Source organism: Magnolia sinica, chromosome 6, assembly GCF_029962835.1.
Source record: "Magnolia sinica isolate HGM2019 chromosome 6, MsV1, whole genome shotgun sequence".
Classification (NCBI taxonomy): domain Eukaryota; kingdom Viridiplantae; phylum Streptophyta; class Magnoliopsida; order Magnoliales; family Magnoliaceae; genus Magnolia; species Magnolia sinica.
The window spans coordinates 94,572,825-94,592,352 of NC_080578.1; the positions used below are offsets into that span (position 1 = coordinate 94,572,825).

At 40.5% G+C, this 19,528-nt stretch overlaps 1 protein-coding gene across 1 annotated transcript; it reads right to left on the bottom strand.

Annotated features, from left to right (window-relative positions):
- Window positions 1–758: 758 nt before the first annotated feature.
- Window positions 759–3,984, bottom strand: LOC131250146 (MYB-like transcription factor 4). Its single transcript, XM_058250766.1, has 3 exons — window positions 3,741–3,984; window positions 3,041–3,170; window positions 759–2,228 (listed from the first exon to the last, which is right to left on the bottom strand). The coding sequence occupies exons 1-3, from the start codon at window positions 3,871–3,873 to the stop codon at window positions 1,571–1,573; spliced, it is 921 nt and encodes a 306-aa protein (XP_058106749.1). The 5' UTR covers window positions 3,874–3,984; the 3' UTR covers window positions 759–1,570.
- Between the last annotated feature and the right edge of the window lie 15,544 nt (window positions 3,985–19,528).

Consider the following 19,528-nt stretch of genomic DNA (forward strand, 5'->3'; position numbering starts at 1 on the left):
TCAGCTTGATCTAAAACTTCCGTCACCCCCGAGAACTAAAACTTCTGTCGTCCCCAAGCACTTTTCAACGGTAGAATTTCAATTCACACTGTTTCTGGTTTTGTGTTCCACTTGAGCTTTGGATATACTTCATTTTTCAAATAAAACCATAAAATTATCTGGTAAAATGGTTGGACGGAGTGGATAAAATGTATATATGATGATGGGCCCCACAGATTTTACTCAGTACGACTAAGGGTACAGAGTTATACTCGGTACGCACTCCGCTTCCCTCCAAAACCACTGCTGATGGGAACCCAGGAGAGAGGGGAATCTTTGTTATGAAGTAAAAGATCCTTTACATGCAAAGAAAGTAAAGAGAAAGTGAACCTTTACAACTTATCACTGACATGGCAATAGAGTGGAATCCAATGGATGTATGATCATGGACCGTAATCGCCTACAACACTTGGAAAATCACCCACTCTATAGGCTCCACCATGTTTTATATGTAATCCACTCCGTTCATCATGCTTGCACCATTATTTTAACTGTAAATTGAAAAGATCAGACTGATAAAGCTCTGATAGGCCTAAACAATTTTAACATTGTAGGACTGCTCTTGAAACCTTTAAGATCACACCGTGTCGCCTGCCTGATTTATTTTTTTTATCAGCCTTATTCTTGCATTGTCACTTCATCCTACATCTGATTAACGGGTTTTATGAACAATACAGACAGTAGTGGCCCCACACACAGAATTATGGTTGGCATACCATCCCCATATTTCCCTGTGGTGTCGCCTAACTGAGATCTGGGTCTCGGTGATATTTTACCTCAAGTCTTAGAATCGAGGAAAGAAGCTGATGGACGGAGTGGATTTTACGTATACAACATGGTAGGCCGCACAATTCGAGTATTTTACCCACTGAGTATTAGGATACTATCATCACCAGAATCCTCAACAGCTTCCGTTTGACTCGTTTCTTGTTGTCTTCATCTTTATTTTTCCAATGATCACACATTAAACGTTGCATGCGCTATTCTAAAATTTGAGCTTATCTAAGCGCACACGTCTCAGCCATAAAGCTCATGCACACGACAAACATGTGCCAGCATGCTACGATAGGTCTAAGATCCAATCCATGATGTTGGTCCGACCTTCTACATGTTTCCCAGAAAATAATCTGGTCCATTTCATGTGGGGCCTAATATTGGAAACAGGAAGATGAGTCAGAAAACTTCAGCCAACTTTTTCAGAGCGGTCCATTTGTTTTGCAAACTTTTGCCCATCTAACCAGCGGTTAAACTTGATTTTTTGGCTAAGGCATCAATGTAGTCGCTTCTATCTGATTGATGGATTGGATCTCAGATCCATCATGGGATGCTGGCACATGTGTGGCGTGCAGATAAGCTTTCTTGTACACGCTTGCGCGCTTAACAAAGCTCCTAAACGCATTCCTCACATTACAGCCTCTCTTTCAAGATATTACAGAGAAAAAAAAAAACGCACAAACAACACAAGCCCTTTGAGAGAGAGAGAGAGAGAGAGAGAGAGAGAGAGAGAGAGATGGGCACCTTCATAAAGGCCTTATAAAGATGAGGGGTAGGAAGCAAGCACTGCTTCCATATCAGATGAAGCTGATTGAATACCATCCCCACTCATCTGTCCTTGAACATGCTCCCAAATTAGAAAACCTGGGCATTGCTGGGATTCCACCCATTTACTCAGCTCCTGCCTTTGAATGCATTCGCCTCCTATCCTCTCCCCATCCTCATCCAAGCAACATGATTGTACCTCCACAGGCACCATGTTCTCTATATTATCCAACAATGGCAGCAAATAATTCGGATCCATTCCACCCGTTATCGCCAATGGAGGGGCTGGTGCTTGCACCTGATGATTACCATTCAAATTCCACATATTTGAATTCACACCTGAGACTTCATGGCAGATGGGCCCCTCTTGTGGGATCGCACCAACGGCTAATTCGTTTTCAAACATGAGAAGAGAGAAAGGAGAAGAAAACATCGGCGTGGGAGCCGGTTTGATCGGTAAATCTTGGTTGAATACTACATTCCGATGTTCGGAATAATAATTGGATGGAACCATCTTGACTCTAGGCTGAATTGGGGCCGTAATGCGAGCTGTCGGAGGCTTCTGTATCTTCTTTTTAATCCATGAATTCCAGTAGTTCTTTATCTCATTGTCAGTTCTCCCAGGCAAGTGACTTGCAATGTGAGCCCACCTGCATACCCTTATACAGATCACAAATCCAAGTTTTCAAAGAGGAGTATTCTAACATGAGCTTCTTCTTCTTCTTCTCTCTCTTTTTTTTTTTTTTCTTTACTTTTCTTTTTGGAATCTAACATGAGCTAATGTGTATGCGTAGTAGTTGAAAACATGTTTTTTATTTTTTAATTATTTTTTATTTTTTATGCCACAAACCCTAGAAATGAACAAGCTCGTATTACTGTAGTATCTTTCATGGAAAAGAAAACAAAAACAGGTAAGAGTTGTCTGGATGCATGGAATTGGAGTCAAACAAAAGAAAGAGTTTCTTGGAAGTTGTCTGCATGCATGGAAATGGAGTCCAACAAAAGAAAGCGTTTCTTGGAAAACAATCCTTATAAGAAATTGGGCGATAGGTTTCGGTTTTCCACAAGAAGATGAGTACATGTTTGGATGCAAGAAAGTAGGGAATCTTCACAAAATAAGTGGTATTCACAAGATGAAAGATTGAGGATGTGACACATGTGCTGGATCTGAGACATTCATTAGGTGGGGCGAGGTCATAAAGGAATGATTGGGACTAGATAAGGTATTTCATAACACCCAAGATTATTATAGCTCTTGTAATCAACTGATTTTCTCTGTAGGAACATCATGGGCTTTAGGAAGGCAAACAAAAATGATTTGAATCGTTGAAAGAGAATCCACGGAGATGCGGTTTCCAGGTTCTTAGGCGTGCCAAACACAGTAAACTAAGCTACATTTTCTGCAAGTCGCCATTTTCATGCACCCAAATGGCCCCATAAATGGTTAGGAGAATAATATAACCTGTTGCCTACAATACTATGAAGGTTGATTATCAGCTTCTCCTCCTCAGGGGTGAACCGCCCTCGTCTGATGTCAGGTCTCAGATAGTTAATCCACCTCAACCTACAACTCTTCCCACATCTCTGAAGGCCTGAATAAAAAATAAGAGATAATAAATAATAAAAAGAGAGAGATCAAGAGATGGGTAAGCAAGCCAGATTCGATTTCCATGGAGTAGCATTAAGTAAATGGTATAAAAACTACTATAAATCTGTAAATCAACATGTCTGCCGATGACAGTTCGACGCCATTGAGCAGACATCCATGTTGTAAAAATCCGGAATTTCCCATGTTGGTTGCTAGACACTTTGGTCGTGGCAAGAAATTGCAGCAATTATAAGTTCTAAGAAATTCCGAAGCATTCAATCCAAATACTCTCTCTGGGTCACTTCTCCAAATTTCTCATAACCATCCGACGGATGTGCCGCCTCATGGATGAGGCAATGACAAGAAATTGCAGCATTATAAGTTCTAAGAAATTCCTAAGCATTCAATCCAAATACTCTCTCTGGGCTACTTCTCATAACCATCCAAGAAATGGGTGATAGATGAATTAGATTCTTGGAACTTCCAATCAGTAAGATTTTGGGCCGTGGTCCATATGCACAGAGAGAGAGAGAGAGAGAGAGAGAGAGAGAGAGAGAGAGAGAGAGAGAGAGACCTGCTTTCTGAGGGACTTCACTCCAACAACCATAGCCATGGGTGGTGATGAAGCGAATGAGCTTTTCATCTTCTTCTGGAGACCAGAGGCCTCTCTTCACCTTCTGACGGTTGCAGCAGGAATGGTGGCCCATATCTCTTCTGCTTCTTCTTGTTGTTGTTGCGGGGGAATGAAGATGCAGAGAGATCTTTCTATGAGGAGAAACGGAGCTGGTCGTCTCTCACTCTCTTTAAGCAGTGCTCCTCCCCCCCGACAAGTTCACCGGATGGGACCAGCCCCCTACTTCCTATCTAACCCTAAAAGCGACTTCCCATCGACTCTCTCTCTCTCTCTCTCTCCCACTTACTGGAATCCTCTATAACACATCTTATAAGAAGAGCGTGCAACACCCGAGCTTTGTGGGCCCTCTCCTTGATGTGTGTGTGACATCCACTCCGTCCATCAGTGGATACATCTCATGTGAATACCCGATTCCAAAAACAAGGACGATCTATAAATCGTGTGTGCAATAACCCAGGGAACAGTGGAATGGGGACGATCACCATTTTCTAGGGCCGGTGTTGTTTATATGCCATCCAAACCGTTCATCAGGTGAGCCCCACTAGAATGAAGAGACATTACAAAAATTATCCTGATAAAAACTCAGGTGGGCACCACCGAGTGGATTTAGAGTTTTAGGTATGATTTTATATTGTTCTTGTGGTGTGGCCCACCTTAGTTTTTGATTAGATGAACTTTGTCGTGTACTGTGAAAATGAGGTGGAGAAACTGATGTACTAAGTGGATGTCACGCATACATCATGGTGGACCCCATGGATCTCGAGTGTTGTACGCGCTTTCTACAACAAGGGTTGTAGAGGATTCCGGTCCGTCTCTCTCTATACGTAGACAATACTAATCCCGCTCCACGTACAAAACATGCCTGAGTCTGCCTATTCTCTCTCTCTCTCTCTCTCTCTCTCTCTCTCTTTGACCGGCCTTCGTGGTGGCATGACTCTGAGGGGCCATCGTAATGTATGTGTTTTATCCACGCCGTCCATCCGTTTTTCCATCTCATTTTATACTATTATTCTAAAATTGAAGCATATCCGAACATCATTTGGACCACACCACAGGAAAAAATGGGTATTGGAGGTTTCAACGGTGGACGCCATTATCTCTGCTGGTCCACTTGAGCTTGAGATATCCTTCAATTTTGGGCCGTGGAAAGACGGATGGACAGCGCGGATAAAACACATACATCACAGTGGGCCCCACAGGGTCCTGCCACCTCCGAGGTGGTCGCAGGGTCACCACGCAAACCGCGTCCGACGCAACGAGGGTTTCGATGGAAAGCGGGGCGCGGATCGCAGTTACCATCCAGGGCCATCTTTCCAGTTCCCACGCTTAGATGGCAGGCGTATCAGAGATCCTGACCATTCATCGGTTAGTGTACACTTTGAAAATGCCTTGGACCCAAAAACATGATATCAGCCCACCGATTGCCCACTGCCGCTCAGTAGCCAGTAGCGACTGGGCAGTGTTCTGTGGGCCCCACAATGATGAATTTATTTTATCCACACCGTCCATCCATTTTTTCAAATCATTTTCGATCATGACTCTCAAAATGAGACATATTAAAATCTTATGTAGACCACACCATAGGAAACATTGATGATTGAACGCCTACTATTAAAAACTTCGTGGAGGCTGCCAAGGTTTTATACGAAGCTGATTTTTTTTTTTTTCCCTTCATCCAGGTATTTGTGACCTAATCAACAGGTTGGATAAGAAATAAACATTATAGTGGGTCCTCAGAAGTTATTAACGATGGACGTTCAATCACCAAGTTTTTCTTCTAGTGTGGACCACTTGAGATTTGGATCTGCCTCATTTCTGAGCTAATGCCATAAAATGATCAGTAAAAATATATGAACGACGTGGATAAAACACATACATCATGGTGGGCCCACAGAGCACTGTCCAGATTAAATAGGCAATCCTCGTCCCATCAGACATATCAAACTGTTTGATATGATTCAAACTTGTATTAGCAAAAAAAAAAAGTGGGTGCAATTATCCAACTTTTAGTTACACGTGTGGCTTACTTGATAATATATATGGCAGGTTCACAACGTGCACTGCCCAATCGATGGCCATATAAATCACACGTACGTGCCATCCAACGGTAGAACAAGGTCATGCACGTGATGTGGGCACATCACTCTATCTAAACCCCACGGAAACTACGTGCCACGTAGATGGATGAGTGGTCCACCTGAGTTCTGAATCTGCTGGGATCACATCTGAACATGAGCCATAGAAACTGATGTACGGAGTGGATGTGAGAGACGGTAGGACCCACAAGAGTTTCATGCAGGACGCAATTCGCGCGTGTTGAAAATATGACACGCTGATGTCAGAGAATGTTGTAACTTGACTCACGGAACCACTGTTAGAGATTTGTAAGCATGTTCAGAGATCCAGGCCATTCACAGGCAGGTGGCGAACGAGCAATGGACCAAAAATGATGTTGGGCCACTTATCAAGAGGGTTAGTCTTGCTTGATAGAAATGGACGGTCAGAAAAGGCCCAAGAGCTGAAATTCAAAGCGCATGCATGGTTCACTTGATGAGTGTACAACTCTTTTATCTTTGGTACACACGGTATTTACAGTGCGCTATAAGTAGGGCTGTCATGGGCCGAGCCTAGTGTAGGTCTCAGTCCGGATTTTGATCTGTTAAGGGCCGGGCTGTCAGGCCGACCTGTTCAAAATTCTGATTTTTCATGCCAGAGCCTGGTCCATTGACACCCCTAACCATAAGTGTTGGAAAAAATTCCTTAGTGTTTATTTGCCATCCAATCTGTTGATAAGGTCATATGAGTGTGGATGAAGGGAAAAAATAAATGTCAGTTTGATCCAAAACTTTCGTGGCCCTTAATGGTCAATCATTTTTTTCCAATGGTATAGTCCATTTGATAATTGGATCTAATTTATTTTTGGTATAATACCCTGAAATGATCAGGAAAAACAGATGGCAGTGTGATACAAAATACATACATCAAGGTGAGCCCCACGGTAAAGGCCTGCACCTGTCTTGGGTAAGTTAAAGGTCTCACCTAATCCGCTCCCTACTGATAAATGGTCTAGTGTCTGACGTGTGTTTGCCATTAGAACAGACTCTGGCATGTGTTCCTTGAATGTGGGATTATCCCACTTGTTAACCCAACACTACGTGTAAGGAGTAAAAAAAAAAAAAAAAGTACTGTGTAGGCCCGACTGTGATATACGTATTTTTTCCAATCCCTCCATCCATTTTCCAACTCATTTTAGGGCATGAGCCCAGAATTGAAGCATATCCAAAGCTGATGAAGTTGGCATCACTAAAGTTGTACACGAGCCGAATTGAGTCGAGCTAATAGTAGTTAACCCTAGCTCAAACTCGGCTTGGCTCTGTCCTCGAGCTTGACTAGCCAGTTCAGCTCGGTTCTGCCAGCAGTTTGGCCGGTTTGAGCTTAGTTTGAGCCCGTGCGACATTTTCTCAAACATGTAAGGTCCGTATTCAATTTCTTACATAATGCAAAATAGTGAGAGCACCTTATAGGTATTTCATCAAAAACTTGGCGAGCAGCATCAAAGTCAAGATATGAAGGCATTCTTATAATATAAAGATTTATTATTATTATTATTATTATTATTATTATTATTATTATTATTTTAAGTGATTTGTTTCGTATCCATTCATTCCTCGCCACCCGCTGATCCGGTAGAGAATGTATACAGCCGAACAACATTTTGTTGAGTCATTTCATCAAACAATCAGCGATCAACATTGATATCAAAATAAGTGAGTCATTGAGTCGATTCAAGTTGAGGTTCGATCAGGCTCAAAATTCTGATTTTTCAGGCCAGAGCCTGGTCCATTAACACCCCTGACCATAAGTGTTGCAAAAAATTCATAGTGTTTATTTGCCATCCAATCTCGGCATTATATGTATTTAATCCAAGCCCTCCATCCATTTTCCAACTCATTTTAGGGCATAAGCCCAAAATTAAAGCATATCAAAAGTTCAAGTTGGCATAATGACATCCACAGTTGAAACATTTTCAAGGCCCACGGTGCTGTTTCTTTTGTCATCCCACCTGATCATAAGGTCATACACTTAAATGAAGGGAAAGCATAAGTATCAACATCATCCAAAACTCTTGCAATCCTGGTAAGTTTTTAACCTTGGGCATTCAATCCCCTGTTTCCTATGGTGGGTCTACCTGAGCTTAGATATGCTTCAATTTTGAGCTCATGCCCTAAAGTGAGTTGGCAACCGGATGATGGCATGGATAAAACATGTACACATGGCTGGCCCCATGTAGTCATTAAACCATGTAGCTCCATGGTGTTGGGTTCACCATGCAATCCGCGTCCACATCCGGGGAGAGGGAGTGTTTGTTTTTCTATTTACCACCTCAAGCGGTAATAAAAAGGTAATGATGACTTTTAAATTACTTTTTCAGAAATAATGTGGGAGTGAAATCGTGATGTATGCGTTTGATCCTCATTGTCTGTTCATTTTTATCACCTCATTTTAAGGTATGATCCTAAATTAAGGTAGTCTATAAGCTCAGGTGGACCACACAAGGGAAAAGAAGGGGGATAATGACATCCACCATTGAACGGTGAAACCATCCAAGAATCCCACAATAATATGTATCTGTGATCCAACCTGTTCATATGGTCACACAGAAAAGGATGAAGGGAAAACACAAATATCAACTTGATCCAAAACTTCAATGGCGTGAGAAAATTTCAATGGTAGTCGTTTAACTTATCCTATTTCTTGTGGGGTGGTTGATTTACACTTTGAATTTGCCTCAACTTTGGGCTCATGCTCTAAAAGGAGTTGGTAAAACAGACGAACGGTGTCGATCAGACACATACATTACAGTTGGCCCCGTAGGGTTTTACTCAATCCTCCTTAGTATTAGTGTTAAGCCAATCAGTTGTGTGGGTGGGTTACTGTAATTCAAATTATAAATAACGATTACTTATTTACCATCGTTTATAATTTATAATTTTAAATAGAAAATCAAACACTTCCTAATCCCTAACATGAGTGGCCACTTTCTCATCGAATTACGGACGGAATCGTGTACAATCACCCATGCTTGTGGGGTCCACCATATTTAATATTTAAATCCACTCTATTTATCAAGTGAGAACCATTAGTTTAATCGTATATATAAAAGATCAGCCAGATAAGAAAATCTCTGATGGGCAATACCAACGGATACAATGTAAAACTGTTTCTGAAATGTCTAAGCTAACACGGTGTGGCCAGCTTGATATCTGGGTCAGTCTGGATTTTTGTGTTTTCAATTCATCCTAGTAAAGTACACCTAATTAATGGATTTGATGAAAGATATAAACCATGATGGCCCCGTGCACAAACCCATGGTTGGCATCCCATCTCCACTATTCCCTGTGGAGTCCTACCTAAGTTTTGGATCGTGCTGATTTTTTCTCCAGGTCCTAGGTCGAGAATAGAACTTTCTGGACGGAGTGGATTTTACATCTACTACATGGTGGGCCCCAAAGCTTGGAAGTGTTACGTGCTGTGTGAAACGGGTGTTGTTGAGGTTTCCAGTCCCTGAATCCCGATCGTGTAACACCATACGACGTCAGGAGTACCAGGAGGTATTATACAAGGAAAAATACATGAGCATCACATACGTGTTTTCACTTTTGTCAAGTTGGGCCCTTGGTTCGGTAATCTAGACCATTGGTCCTTAATGATATGATCTCAGCCTTTCAATTCATAGGTGTTGGTCGCTGGGATCTTCCAAGCTGGGAGATTTTTGGGTCATTGTCTACCCACGGTGGGTTTTGAAAGACCGCTGGCCCGGATTACCGAACCATTGGCCCACTTGTCAAATTGGAAAACCCCCTCGTACAGTATACTCTTTAAAAACTACCATGTATTTCCTGTGTTATACATTATTCTTATTATTATTCTTATTATTATTATTATTATTATTATTATTATTATACAGACGCACACACACCCCACGCACTCAAGCTAGTGGAATTTCACCACCTTATGGGGCCCACAGAAGTTTAAACTACTGTTCCCAGCTTTTGATGATCAGCACCGTTGATATGATGGGACCCACTGTAGATGGAACATGGCCATTTTCGGTTGAATATAAACTGTTACAGTGAATAAACATTTATTTTCTTTCCGCAAGTGGAAGATCAGGACTTTCTAATCTATAAGAGATTTTTGGTGCGTGTGTCATCCATAGCGAGGCCTATAATATAAACGGTTCAGATTTCTTCACCATTTTCCTAGCTGTACAAAATGAAGACCCGATACCGTGGAAACTTTTGGCCCCAGCATCGTATAGTATCTCGTTACTGTACACTGCGGCGGAGTACTGTCTATCTATAGACACGCACACTGCAGGTGGAATACATGAGTAACAAAATCGGAAACGGTTTGGCTACTCCCCCAGACACCAGCCCGGTGGCTGATGGTCGGTGCTCTGTGGGCCCCACCATGATGTATATGTTTCATCCATTCCGTTCATCCTTTTTACAGATCATTTTAGACTCAATATCAAAAATGGGAGGGATATAAATCTCTGGTGGACCACACCATAGGAAAACAATAGTGATTAGATTTCCACCATTAAAATCCTCCTAAGGCACATTGTACTGTTTATTTGACATCCAATCTGTTGATTAGGTCATACAGGCCCAGATGAAGGTAAAAAACAAAGATCAGCTTGATCCAAAACTTTTATGCCCCCCCAAAAAGTTTTTAATGGTGGAAGTTAATTCAACACAGTTTCCTGTAATGTGGTCCCCTTGAGATTGGGATATACCTCATTTTTGGTCTCGTATCATAAAATGATCTAGAAAAATAGATGGACGGCATGGATGAAATACATATATCATGGTGGGGCCACGGAGAACCGACCACCAGCCATTAGCTGGTGGCAGGGGAGTAGCCAATCCGTCTCCAACAAAATCAGAACCGTACAAAATTAAACTGAAAGAGTCATCCGAATTGTCTAACTGATGGAGTTAAAATGTAGGGCTAAAATTAAAGTACTCCACGGTCGAAATTCTAGCATTAGTTGGAGGTTAGTATCATCAACTCAATCAGATTGTTGAGATTGTACTCCATGCAGGACACGTGTATGATTTTCACGTGCATGTTACGGATTCCCACGCCATGCCAACGTATGCTTTTCTCCGGAAGCGTCCCATTGCGTTGGCGTAGCTTTTCACTCGGATTCGGCAGTGATCTCTTCAGTTCCAACGTCGGTGCTGGAAAAGCTCTTTGGGCCACCGCGACGTGTGTGTTTTATCCACGCCGTTGGTCTATTTTGCTAGATTTTTTTAGTGCATGAGCAGGTCAGCAGTGAGAACAATGACCAAAAAAAAAAAGAACCCCACCACCGTTGAAACGGGCACGGATTGGATACTACCCCACCGGGACCCAGCTAGATACGGATGGTCCTGTGAGGGGCTATGTGGCAGCTGCCGCAATGTATATGTTTTATCCACGCCGTTCATCAATTTCGACATGAGCCCAAAAAATAGGTAGATTGAAGGCTTAAGTGGAGCACAACAAAGGAAGAACTGGGGATTGAAAGTTTACCATTGAAAACTTCTTGAAGGCTTACGTGACCTTATGAATAGGTTGTATGGCAAATAAACAGTACGGTGGGCACAAGTAAGTTTTCAACGGGACAAATTTACCCCCCATTGCTTCCTATTGTGTTCTCAACTTGATCCTTCAATCCGACTTATTTTTAGGCTCATGCCATAAAATGATCTATCAAAATAGATTAAATTGTGGATAAAATATATACATCACAGTGCCCCTGAGAATATGACCATTGTCTCTAGTTAGAAATACTAATTTTTTGATCTCAGCAGTTTCAATGTGGTCGGTATTCAACGGAGTAAAAGGTAGAGTTGGGCATCTAGTCTAGTTGAAACAAGTCAGGGCTGACCTGATTCAATTCAATTTTGAAATAGATGTAATTCAAAGTTGACCCAACTCAGTACAAAATCCAGCATGCCTAACTTGATTCGGTCCGAGTCTGGCCTAGACTAATCCCAACTGAGTCTGACTCTATCACAAGTATCGAGTCGGGTGCAATGGATATCCACGGGCTTAAATTACAATTCCAAACCTAAGTGCACCTGTCAGGATTGCAGCCTCTTCATCAGCTATATGCATTGTCATATCTGAAATGTCAAATCTAAGTTACACACACACACACACACACACACACACACACACACACACACAAAAGTCGGATCGAGTCGAGTCAGCATCGAGTTAGATTTCAGGTCGGGTTGAGTCGAGTCTGTGGGACTTAATATATATGCGGAATAGGCCCATGGATCTATCTGTGTATGGGATATGGAGATCAATGGTTTAGATAGTGTACCTAGCTGTGATGCCGCCATAAAATCCGGATAATAATATCAGAATACAAATAGAGCTTAGGATCTTCCTATCTTTCACACCCTTTCTGCAACTCTATAGATGGGACTCGAATTCTGCCGTGGTGTAGGATCGGGGACCCAGCTCTCTTTTATAGAGAATGTGGAGAGAGAGTTTGTAACCCATCAAAACTCATCTCCCATGCTCTACATTGTTGTGTCGTAGTTCGACTCAAATTACCGTCTGTGTAAACAGTCATAGCATTCCAGCCCTAATACGCACTGTTGCACAATCAGAGTTGCGCAGCGAATCACCTGAAGAGGGGCCCACTGGTCTACTCAATCATCCAGTCCAACTGAATGACAATCTAGACCGTTGATCGGTAAGGCCTACTCGATAGAGTTCTTACATTCTCCCACTTGGGCCTCATTGAGCACCATCAATGATAGTTATATAGAATAATTTTGAAAACAAGTTTTGATCTTTTAAGAAAATATCCAAATGGTTAACCAATGAAACAGTTGGACAGTATGAGTAATGTTATTCAATCTGGTCCATTAAGATAGTCAGTATCAAAACACTGTAATCATCACAATATTTAATTTAGGTGAAGTGAATCTAACCGCGATCACAAATACTTTTAATCTTAATGACATAGATAAAGAACTAGGCAATGTGGTATAAGGATTACACACTTTAGTGTGATAATATGTGCCTATCCTTAAGAGGTCCTAAAGCTTTTACTTGTCTCCAACGAGACACGACTGGAGTTCTACTTACTCAAATTTGCGCATATATATAGAAAAGTAGAAATAAAACTTTATATCAAAATCATCCAAACAAATTGTATAAAATGAGATCTCTAAGTGTCTGTAAAAATAAAAATACGTTCAACTCTCACTGACTGAAAATATCCGTGGGATCAATGACCCCCATAGATGTTACATGCTCCTGAAATGACATGATAGGGAGCCCTTTAGTGAGCGGATTTGCAATCATTTGCTTAGTGCCGATGAATTTCACGGACACTTGATGATTTTGAACCCTTTCCTTTATAACAAGATACTTGATATCGATATGCCTTGACCTCAACGAATGCTTGTTGTTACTAGAAAAGGAAATAGCAGTCGAATTATCGCAAAATATTCTCAATGATTTTGGGATATGCTCAGTACCCGCAAACCTGATAAGAAACTTTGCAACCATAGTGCCTGATTAGATGCCTCATGGTAGGCAATAAATTCAACTTCCATAGTGGATGAGGCTGTGGTAGATTGTTTCACACTTTTTTACGACATAGCTCCTCCCACCATCATGAAGATGTATCCTGAAGTAGACTTATTAGTATCAACGCAGCCTGTGAAGTCTGCATCTGAATATCCGATCAACTCCAATTGATCAGATCTTTTGTATATGAGTCTGAAGTCTTTCGTTCTCTGAAGATACCATAATACTTTCTTTGTAACTATCCAATGTTGCATTCTTGGATTAGATAGATATCTTACCAACATTCCAACAATAAAGGCAATGTCCGCTCGCGTACAGACTTGAGCATACATGATGTTCCATACTACTGATACGTACGAAAATTCTTTCATTCGATTCTTTTCCAAATCATTCTTTAGACATTGAAATAGACCAAATTTGTCACCCTTCACAATGGGCAACTTTCCTAAAGCATAATTTTGCATGTTATACCTTTAGAGTACCCTAGTGATATTGGCCTTTTGTGACAGGCTGAGCAGTCCAAGTGTTTTGTCACCGCGAATCTCAATGCCGATGACGTAAAAAGCTTCACCAAGGTCTTTCATTTCAAATTTTTGGGATAAGAATTTCTTGGTGTCGCTCAACATCTTGGTATCACTGTTAACCAACAGAATGTTATCAACATACAAAATCATCATAACGAACTTATTCTCACTGGTTTTAATGTAGATACATTCATCTGCAGTATTTTCTACAAAGCCATATGAGAAAATTACTTCATGAAACGTAAGGTACTACTGTCGTGATGCTTATTTCAACCCATAGATGGACTTCTTAAGTTTGCAAACAAAATATTCTGAGCCAATAGCTATAAAACCTTCGCGTTGCAACCTGTACACATTCTCATTTAGATCTCCATTGAGAAATGCAATTTTGACATCCATCTAATGTAACTCTAAATCTATATGAGCTACAAGAGCCATTATGATCCTGAATGGGTCTTTCTTAGATACTGGTGAGAAAGTCTCCTTAAAGTTAATGCCCTCACATTGGTTAGAACCCTTGGCAACAAGTCTGACTTTATATCTATCAACATTACCCTTGGAGCCCCTTTTGATTTTAAATATCTATTTACAACCAATCTATAACACCCCATACCTCTGGTACTCAGGTGTTACCTCTTAAACCTACGTCTATGAAAGCCAGGGTTAAATAACTAGATACCTTAAACCAATATATGCAAGATGGAGCTTCCAGTCAACATTGAGGCCATCCATCAGAGTCGGTAGGAGGCAAGTTTAACCTAACACCAGTCAGAGAGGTAAGACTTAACAAACACCTCAAGTTAATAAAACTTATAGATAAGTTAATCGGGTTATATTGGAAGAATACACCCACTAGCTGCTCTTGAGGATAAATGAATGTCCAACCGAACAATCAGTATACTCTAGAAACCCATTTAACCGTTGAAACCAAACATCAAGCCAATCGAACCATTGGGTCGATATATACTAGCCAAATAAAACCCCAAATAGGACCCAACTAGATACGGATGGTCCTGTGAGGGGCTATGTGGTAGCTGTCGCAATGTATATGTTTTATCCATGCCGTTCATCAATTTCGACATATCATTTTAAGACATGAGCCCAAAATAGGTAGATTGAAGGCTTAAATGGAGCACACCAAAGGAAGAACTGGGGATTGAAAGTTTACCATTGAAAACTTCTTGAAAAGTTTACCGTTGAAAACTTCTTGAAGGCTTACATGACCTTATGAACAGGTTGGATGGCAAATAAACATTACGGTGGGCACAAGTAAGTTTTCAACGGGACAAATTTACTCCCCACTGCTTCCTACCGTGTGCTCAACTTGATCCTTCAACCCGACTTATTTTTAGGCTCATGCCATAAAATGATCTATCAAAATAGATTAAATTATGGGCCCCTGAGAATATGTCCATTGTCTCTAGTTAGAAACACTAATTTTTTGATCTAAGTGGTTTCAATTTAGTCGGTTTTCATCGGAGTAGAAGGTAGAGTTGGGCATCCAGTCTAGTTGAAACAAGTTAGGACTGACCTAATTCAATTCAATTTTGAAATAGATGTAATTCAAACTCGACCCAACTCAGTCAAGTCCAACATGCCTAACCTGATTCGGTCCGAGTCTGGCCTGGACTAATCCCAACCGAGTCTGACCCTGTCACAAGTATCGAGTCGGGTGCAATGGGTAACCACGGGCTTACATTACAATTCAAAACCTAAGTGCACCTGTCAGGATTGCAGCCTCTTCATCAGCTATATGCATTGTCAGATCTGAAATGTCAAATCTAAGTTACATGCACACACACGAGTCGGATCGAGTTGAGTCAGCATCGAGTTAGATTTCAGGTCGGGTTGAGTTGAGTCAAGTTACTAGTGGCCTGAGTGTACTCGGTTTGGATTGGCTCACCCACTTATTCCGATCGAGTCTGGTTTGAACAGGTCAGATGAGCTGAATAATCCCGTGCGCAGCTCTAGTAAAGGGAACCTTGTATATATAATAATGTTATTAAATCTTCGTAAATTACCATTCTTCCTCGTTCCTACTCCATAACCTCCTTACGTACTCTATTAATTAACCAAATTAACTAATTGGTCCACCTAATATCTTTCACACAACAATATCATCTCCTCTAATAGCCCTTCCTTTGCTTGCTTCATCATGCAACATGCTAAATAAAAAAGTTTCCTTCTTTCCATAATTGCATTGCCTTTCATCAAGATTCTCATGAACTTTAATAAATCTGATGTGGTATTTGAATTTTACATTGTTGTACCACCTGTATGGGATCCACAGAAATTCAAACGTTCGATGTTTATAAACACTATTTCCAAGCAAGAAATGGTGTGAAATATTGACAAAATCTGATTCCATTGAAAATCAGACTCGTGCCTGGCAATCCATGCTGAAAGCGGATTGCGGGGAGAGGGGATTAGGTGAGAACCCGGCTTGCCGGGCCCACTTTGATGTATGTATTATGTATCCACGCAGTCCATCCATTGTTCTATATCATTTTAGGATATTATCCTAAAAAATAAGTAGATCCAATTATCAGGCGGACCATATCAGAAGAAACAGTAGTGATTGACCGTCCAACCATTAAAAACTTCTTAGGGCGTACCTTAATGTTTCCATAGTGTTTATTTACCATCTAATCTGTTGATAAGGTCATATAAGCTTAGATGAAGGGGAAAAACAAATATTAGCTTGCTCCAAAACTTTTATGGCCCATTAATGGTCAATCACCACTATTTCTTATGGTATGGTCCACCTGATAATTGGATTTGCTTCATTTTTGTAATAATGCCTAAAATAATATGGAAAAATAGATAAACGGAGTGAACAGATACATAATACATACATCAAGGTGGGCCCCATGGTAACTCTATGATTAGAGTTGTACGGGAACCAAACCGAGTCGAGCTTGGCCAGTTCGGCCCAGCCAACAGGCTACTCCAACTTGAACTCGGCTTGAGTCAGTCCTCCTCGAGTTTGATTGGCCAGCACAACTCGGCCAACTTGAGCCAAATTTGAGTTCAAGCCTACGAGTTGAGTTTGAATTTAGATTTTAGGAGTTTTAATGTATGTAATATATAATATATAATATATTTAAATGTAAATATTTACAAAATATTTATATTTAGTGAACCTGATTTGAGTTGAATCGATTCGAACTGACTCAAGTTTGAGTTAAGTTTTGAGTCGAGTTAAGTCGAGCTCAGTCTATATCAGACTCGGTGACTTGGCTTGAACCTAGTTTTGAACCAAGTTGAATTGAGCTTTTCCGAGTCAAGTCCAGCAAGTTAATCGAGCTAACTCAGTTCATGTACAACTCTACCCAAAGTAAGGGCTGCACCCTCATGGGCGAGGCTTGGGTCTCACCTAATTCGTTTTGATTGTGTGGTGTGCCACACACCACCAACCAAGTATGTTGATGTCACCTACTTCTGTGGGCTTCGCTACAATGTATGTGTTATATTCACATTGTCTATCCATTTGACAATATTATTTAATGGCACAAAGCTTTTTGAGAAAGATCCAAAGCTCAAGTGGACCACACCACAAAAACCCGTGCAGATAATGGTGCCCACCCTTGAATCCTCCTAAGGCCCACCATGATGTTTCTTTGCCATCCAACCTATTCATAAGGTTAAAAATGTTGGAAAAATGTGTTGGAAATACAAAAAAATAAAAATAAAATAAAATAAATTATTTTCGTTTCACCAACTGAATCACATAAAATTTACGTTGTCTGGATCTCGTGTCTAGCAATCACAATGGACACAAAGGAATGGATGTGTTAATAGTATTCCGGAATGGTCTAATTTATATAGGTGTGCAAAATGTGCCAACTAGCACCACTACAACCACACTACCCACGTTCGTGCCCAAGCATGCATGTGTGCGTATTCCAGTGCCTGAGCGTCTCAATATCCAAAGCTCCAAGTAAGAATACTATACACATCTCCGTATATAAATCCCAATTCTTCTCCTTTCATTTTCGATGTGGGACAAAAGCACACATTACATTTTTTTCATTTGAAATTTTCAAAAAACATTCTGGCAGCAAAACAAAAATCCCGAAATTTTCAAATTTAATTTTTCAAAAAGCCACAAATTTCAACATGATGTTTCTTTGCCATCCAACCTATTCATAAGGTTACAAGTACCTGTACGATGGACAAAAAATAAATAAATATCAGATTAGGCCCCGAGAAGCTTTCAATGGTTGGCATTCAATCCCCACTGTTTTCTCCGGTGTGGTCCACTTAAACTTTGGATCTACTTCATTTTTTGAATCATGCCTAAAATGATCTCTCCAAATGGATGGACAGTGTGGATATATATATAACACATACATCGTAGTGGGCCCACAGAACTTGGTGACGCCAACGTCAACACGCCACAAAGGTCGGTCGATCGTGTGGCACACCATGCAATCCGGTTCCCTCTGTACTCTAGTGACGCCCTTTGGGGACTCAAGTTGGCATTTTTCGATCACGTGCTTCTCACCGCAGGTTTACATTGTTTTCCCATGCATGGTAGATCTCGCGAGATTAAATCTTACAAAATCAATGGCCCACCTAGAACACGTGCGCATTTTACAATTTCTCCTCTGGATTGCGTCTTCAGACCTGCCCGGCAACAATTGAGGGGCCCACTTCAGATGGACGGTAGTTTGCAGCACATACGTATGCAAGAATCCGGCCATTCGTTAGGTAGGTCCCACCATTTTGATCAACAAATCAGGTGTGTAGACTCATTAGGAAGTCACCTTTTAGCAGACAAGTAACGGTCGGTTAGAAAACTGATAAACGTCCAATTCAATGTACAATTGTGGCGTATGTGATGAGTGAATATGGCCATAGAATGTCCCCAGAGGGCCCTACTTGATGAATGGTCCAGATGACATGCGTACCAATTAATGAGTGTGTACTGTGTGGGGAATTACTTGAAAATCTTGCAAAATAGAGAAAAATATTATAATTTATTAAGTAAATTTAAAATTTATATGTAATTTTTTTGAAATTTTTACTGCAAATTCTTTAGAAATTAGAATTTTACCAAACAATGCTTAAATGCTTTTGAGCAATGAAATTACCATAATGTCATTATATATATTTTTATTTAAAAAGTGATAACGTAAAGAATTATAGGCCCACATGACATTTGCATGATATCTGATCCGTTCAATGAGTGTAATCCACCATGATGTATTGCAGAAATAAATATTAGTCAATTCAAACATAAGGTGAACCACACATTTAAAAATAATATAGATCACTTAAAAACATCAAATGCACATGCAACTTATTTAGGTATTCGATCAGAAATTTTTTTAGTTTCTGTTATTATTATAATTAGGTGTATATATTTAACAGGTAGGAATCATGCATATATAATGTGGCTGTAAAATTTTCTAACTTTATTACTTTTAAAGAAAAATAATACATGGAGTATTTTGTAACTTCCCTCCTCAAAAAGCACTGGTCAATATTTTGATGTTTGAAGAATTCTTTAGTAGATATTTGATGCACGCAAAAATAGAATATGTGATGGACATCCATTTTATCAATTAGATGCACCCTTTTATGTTGTGC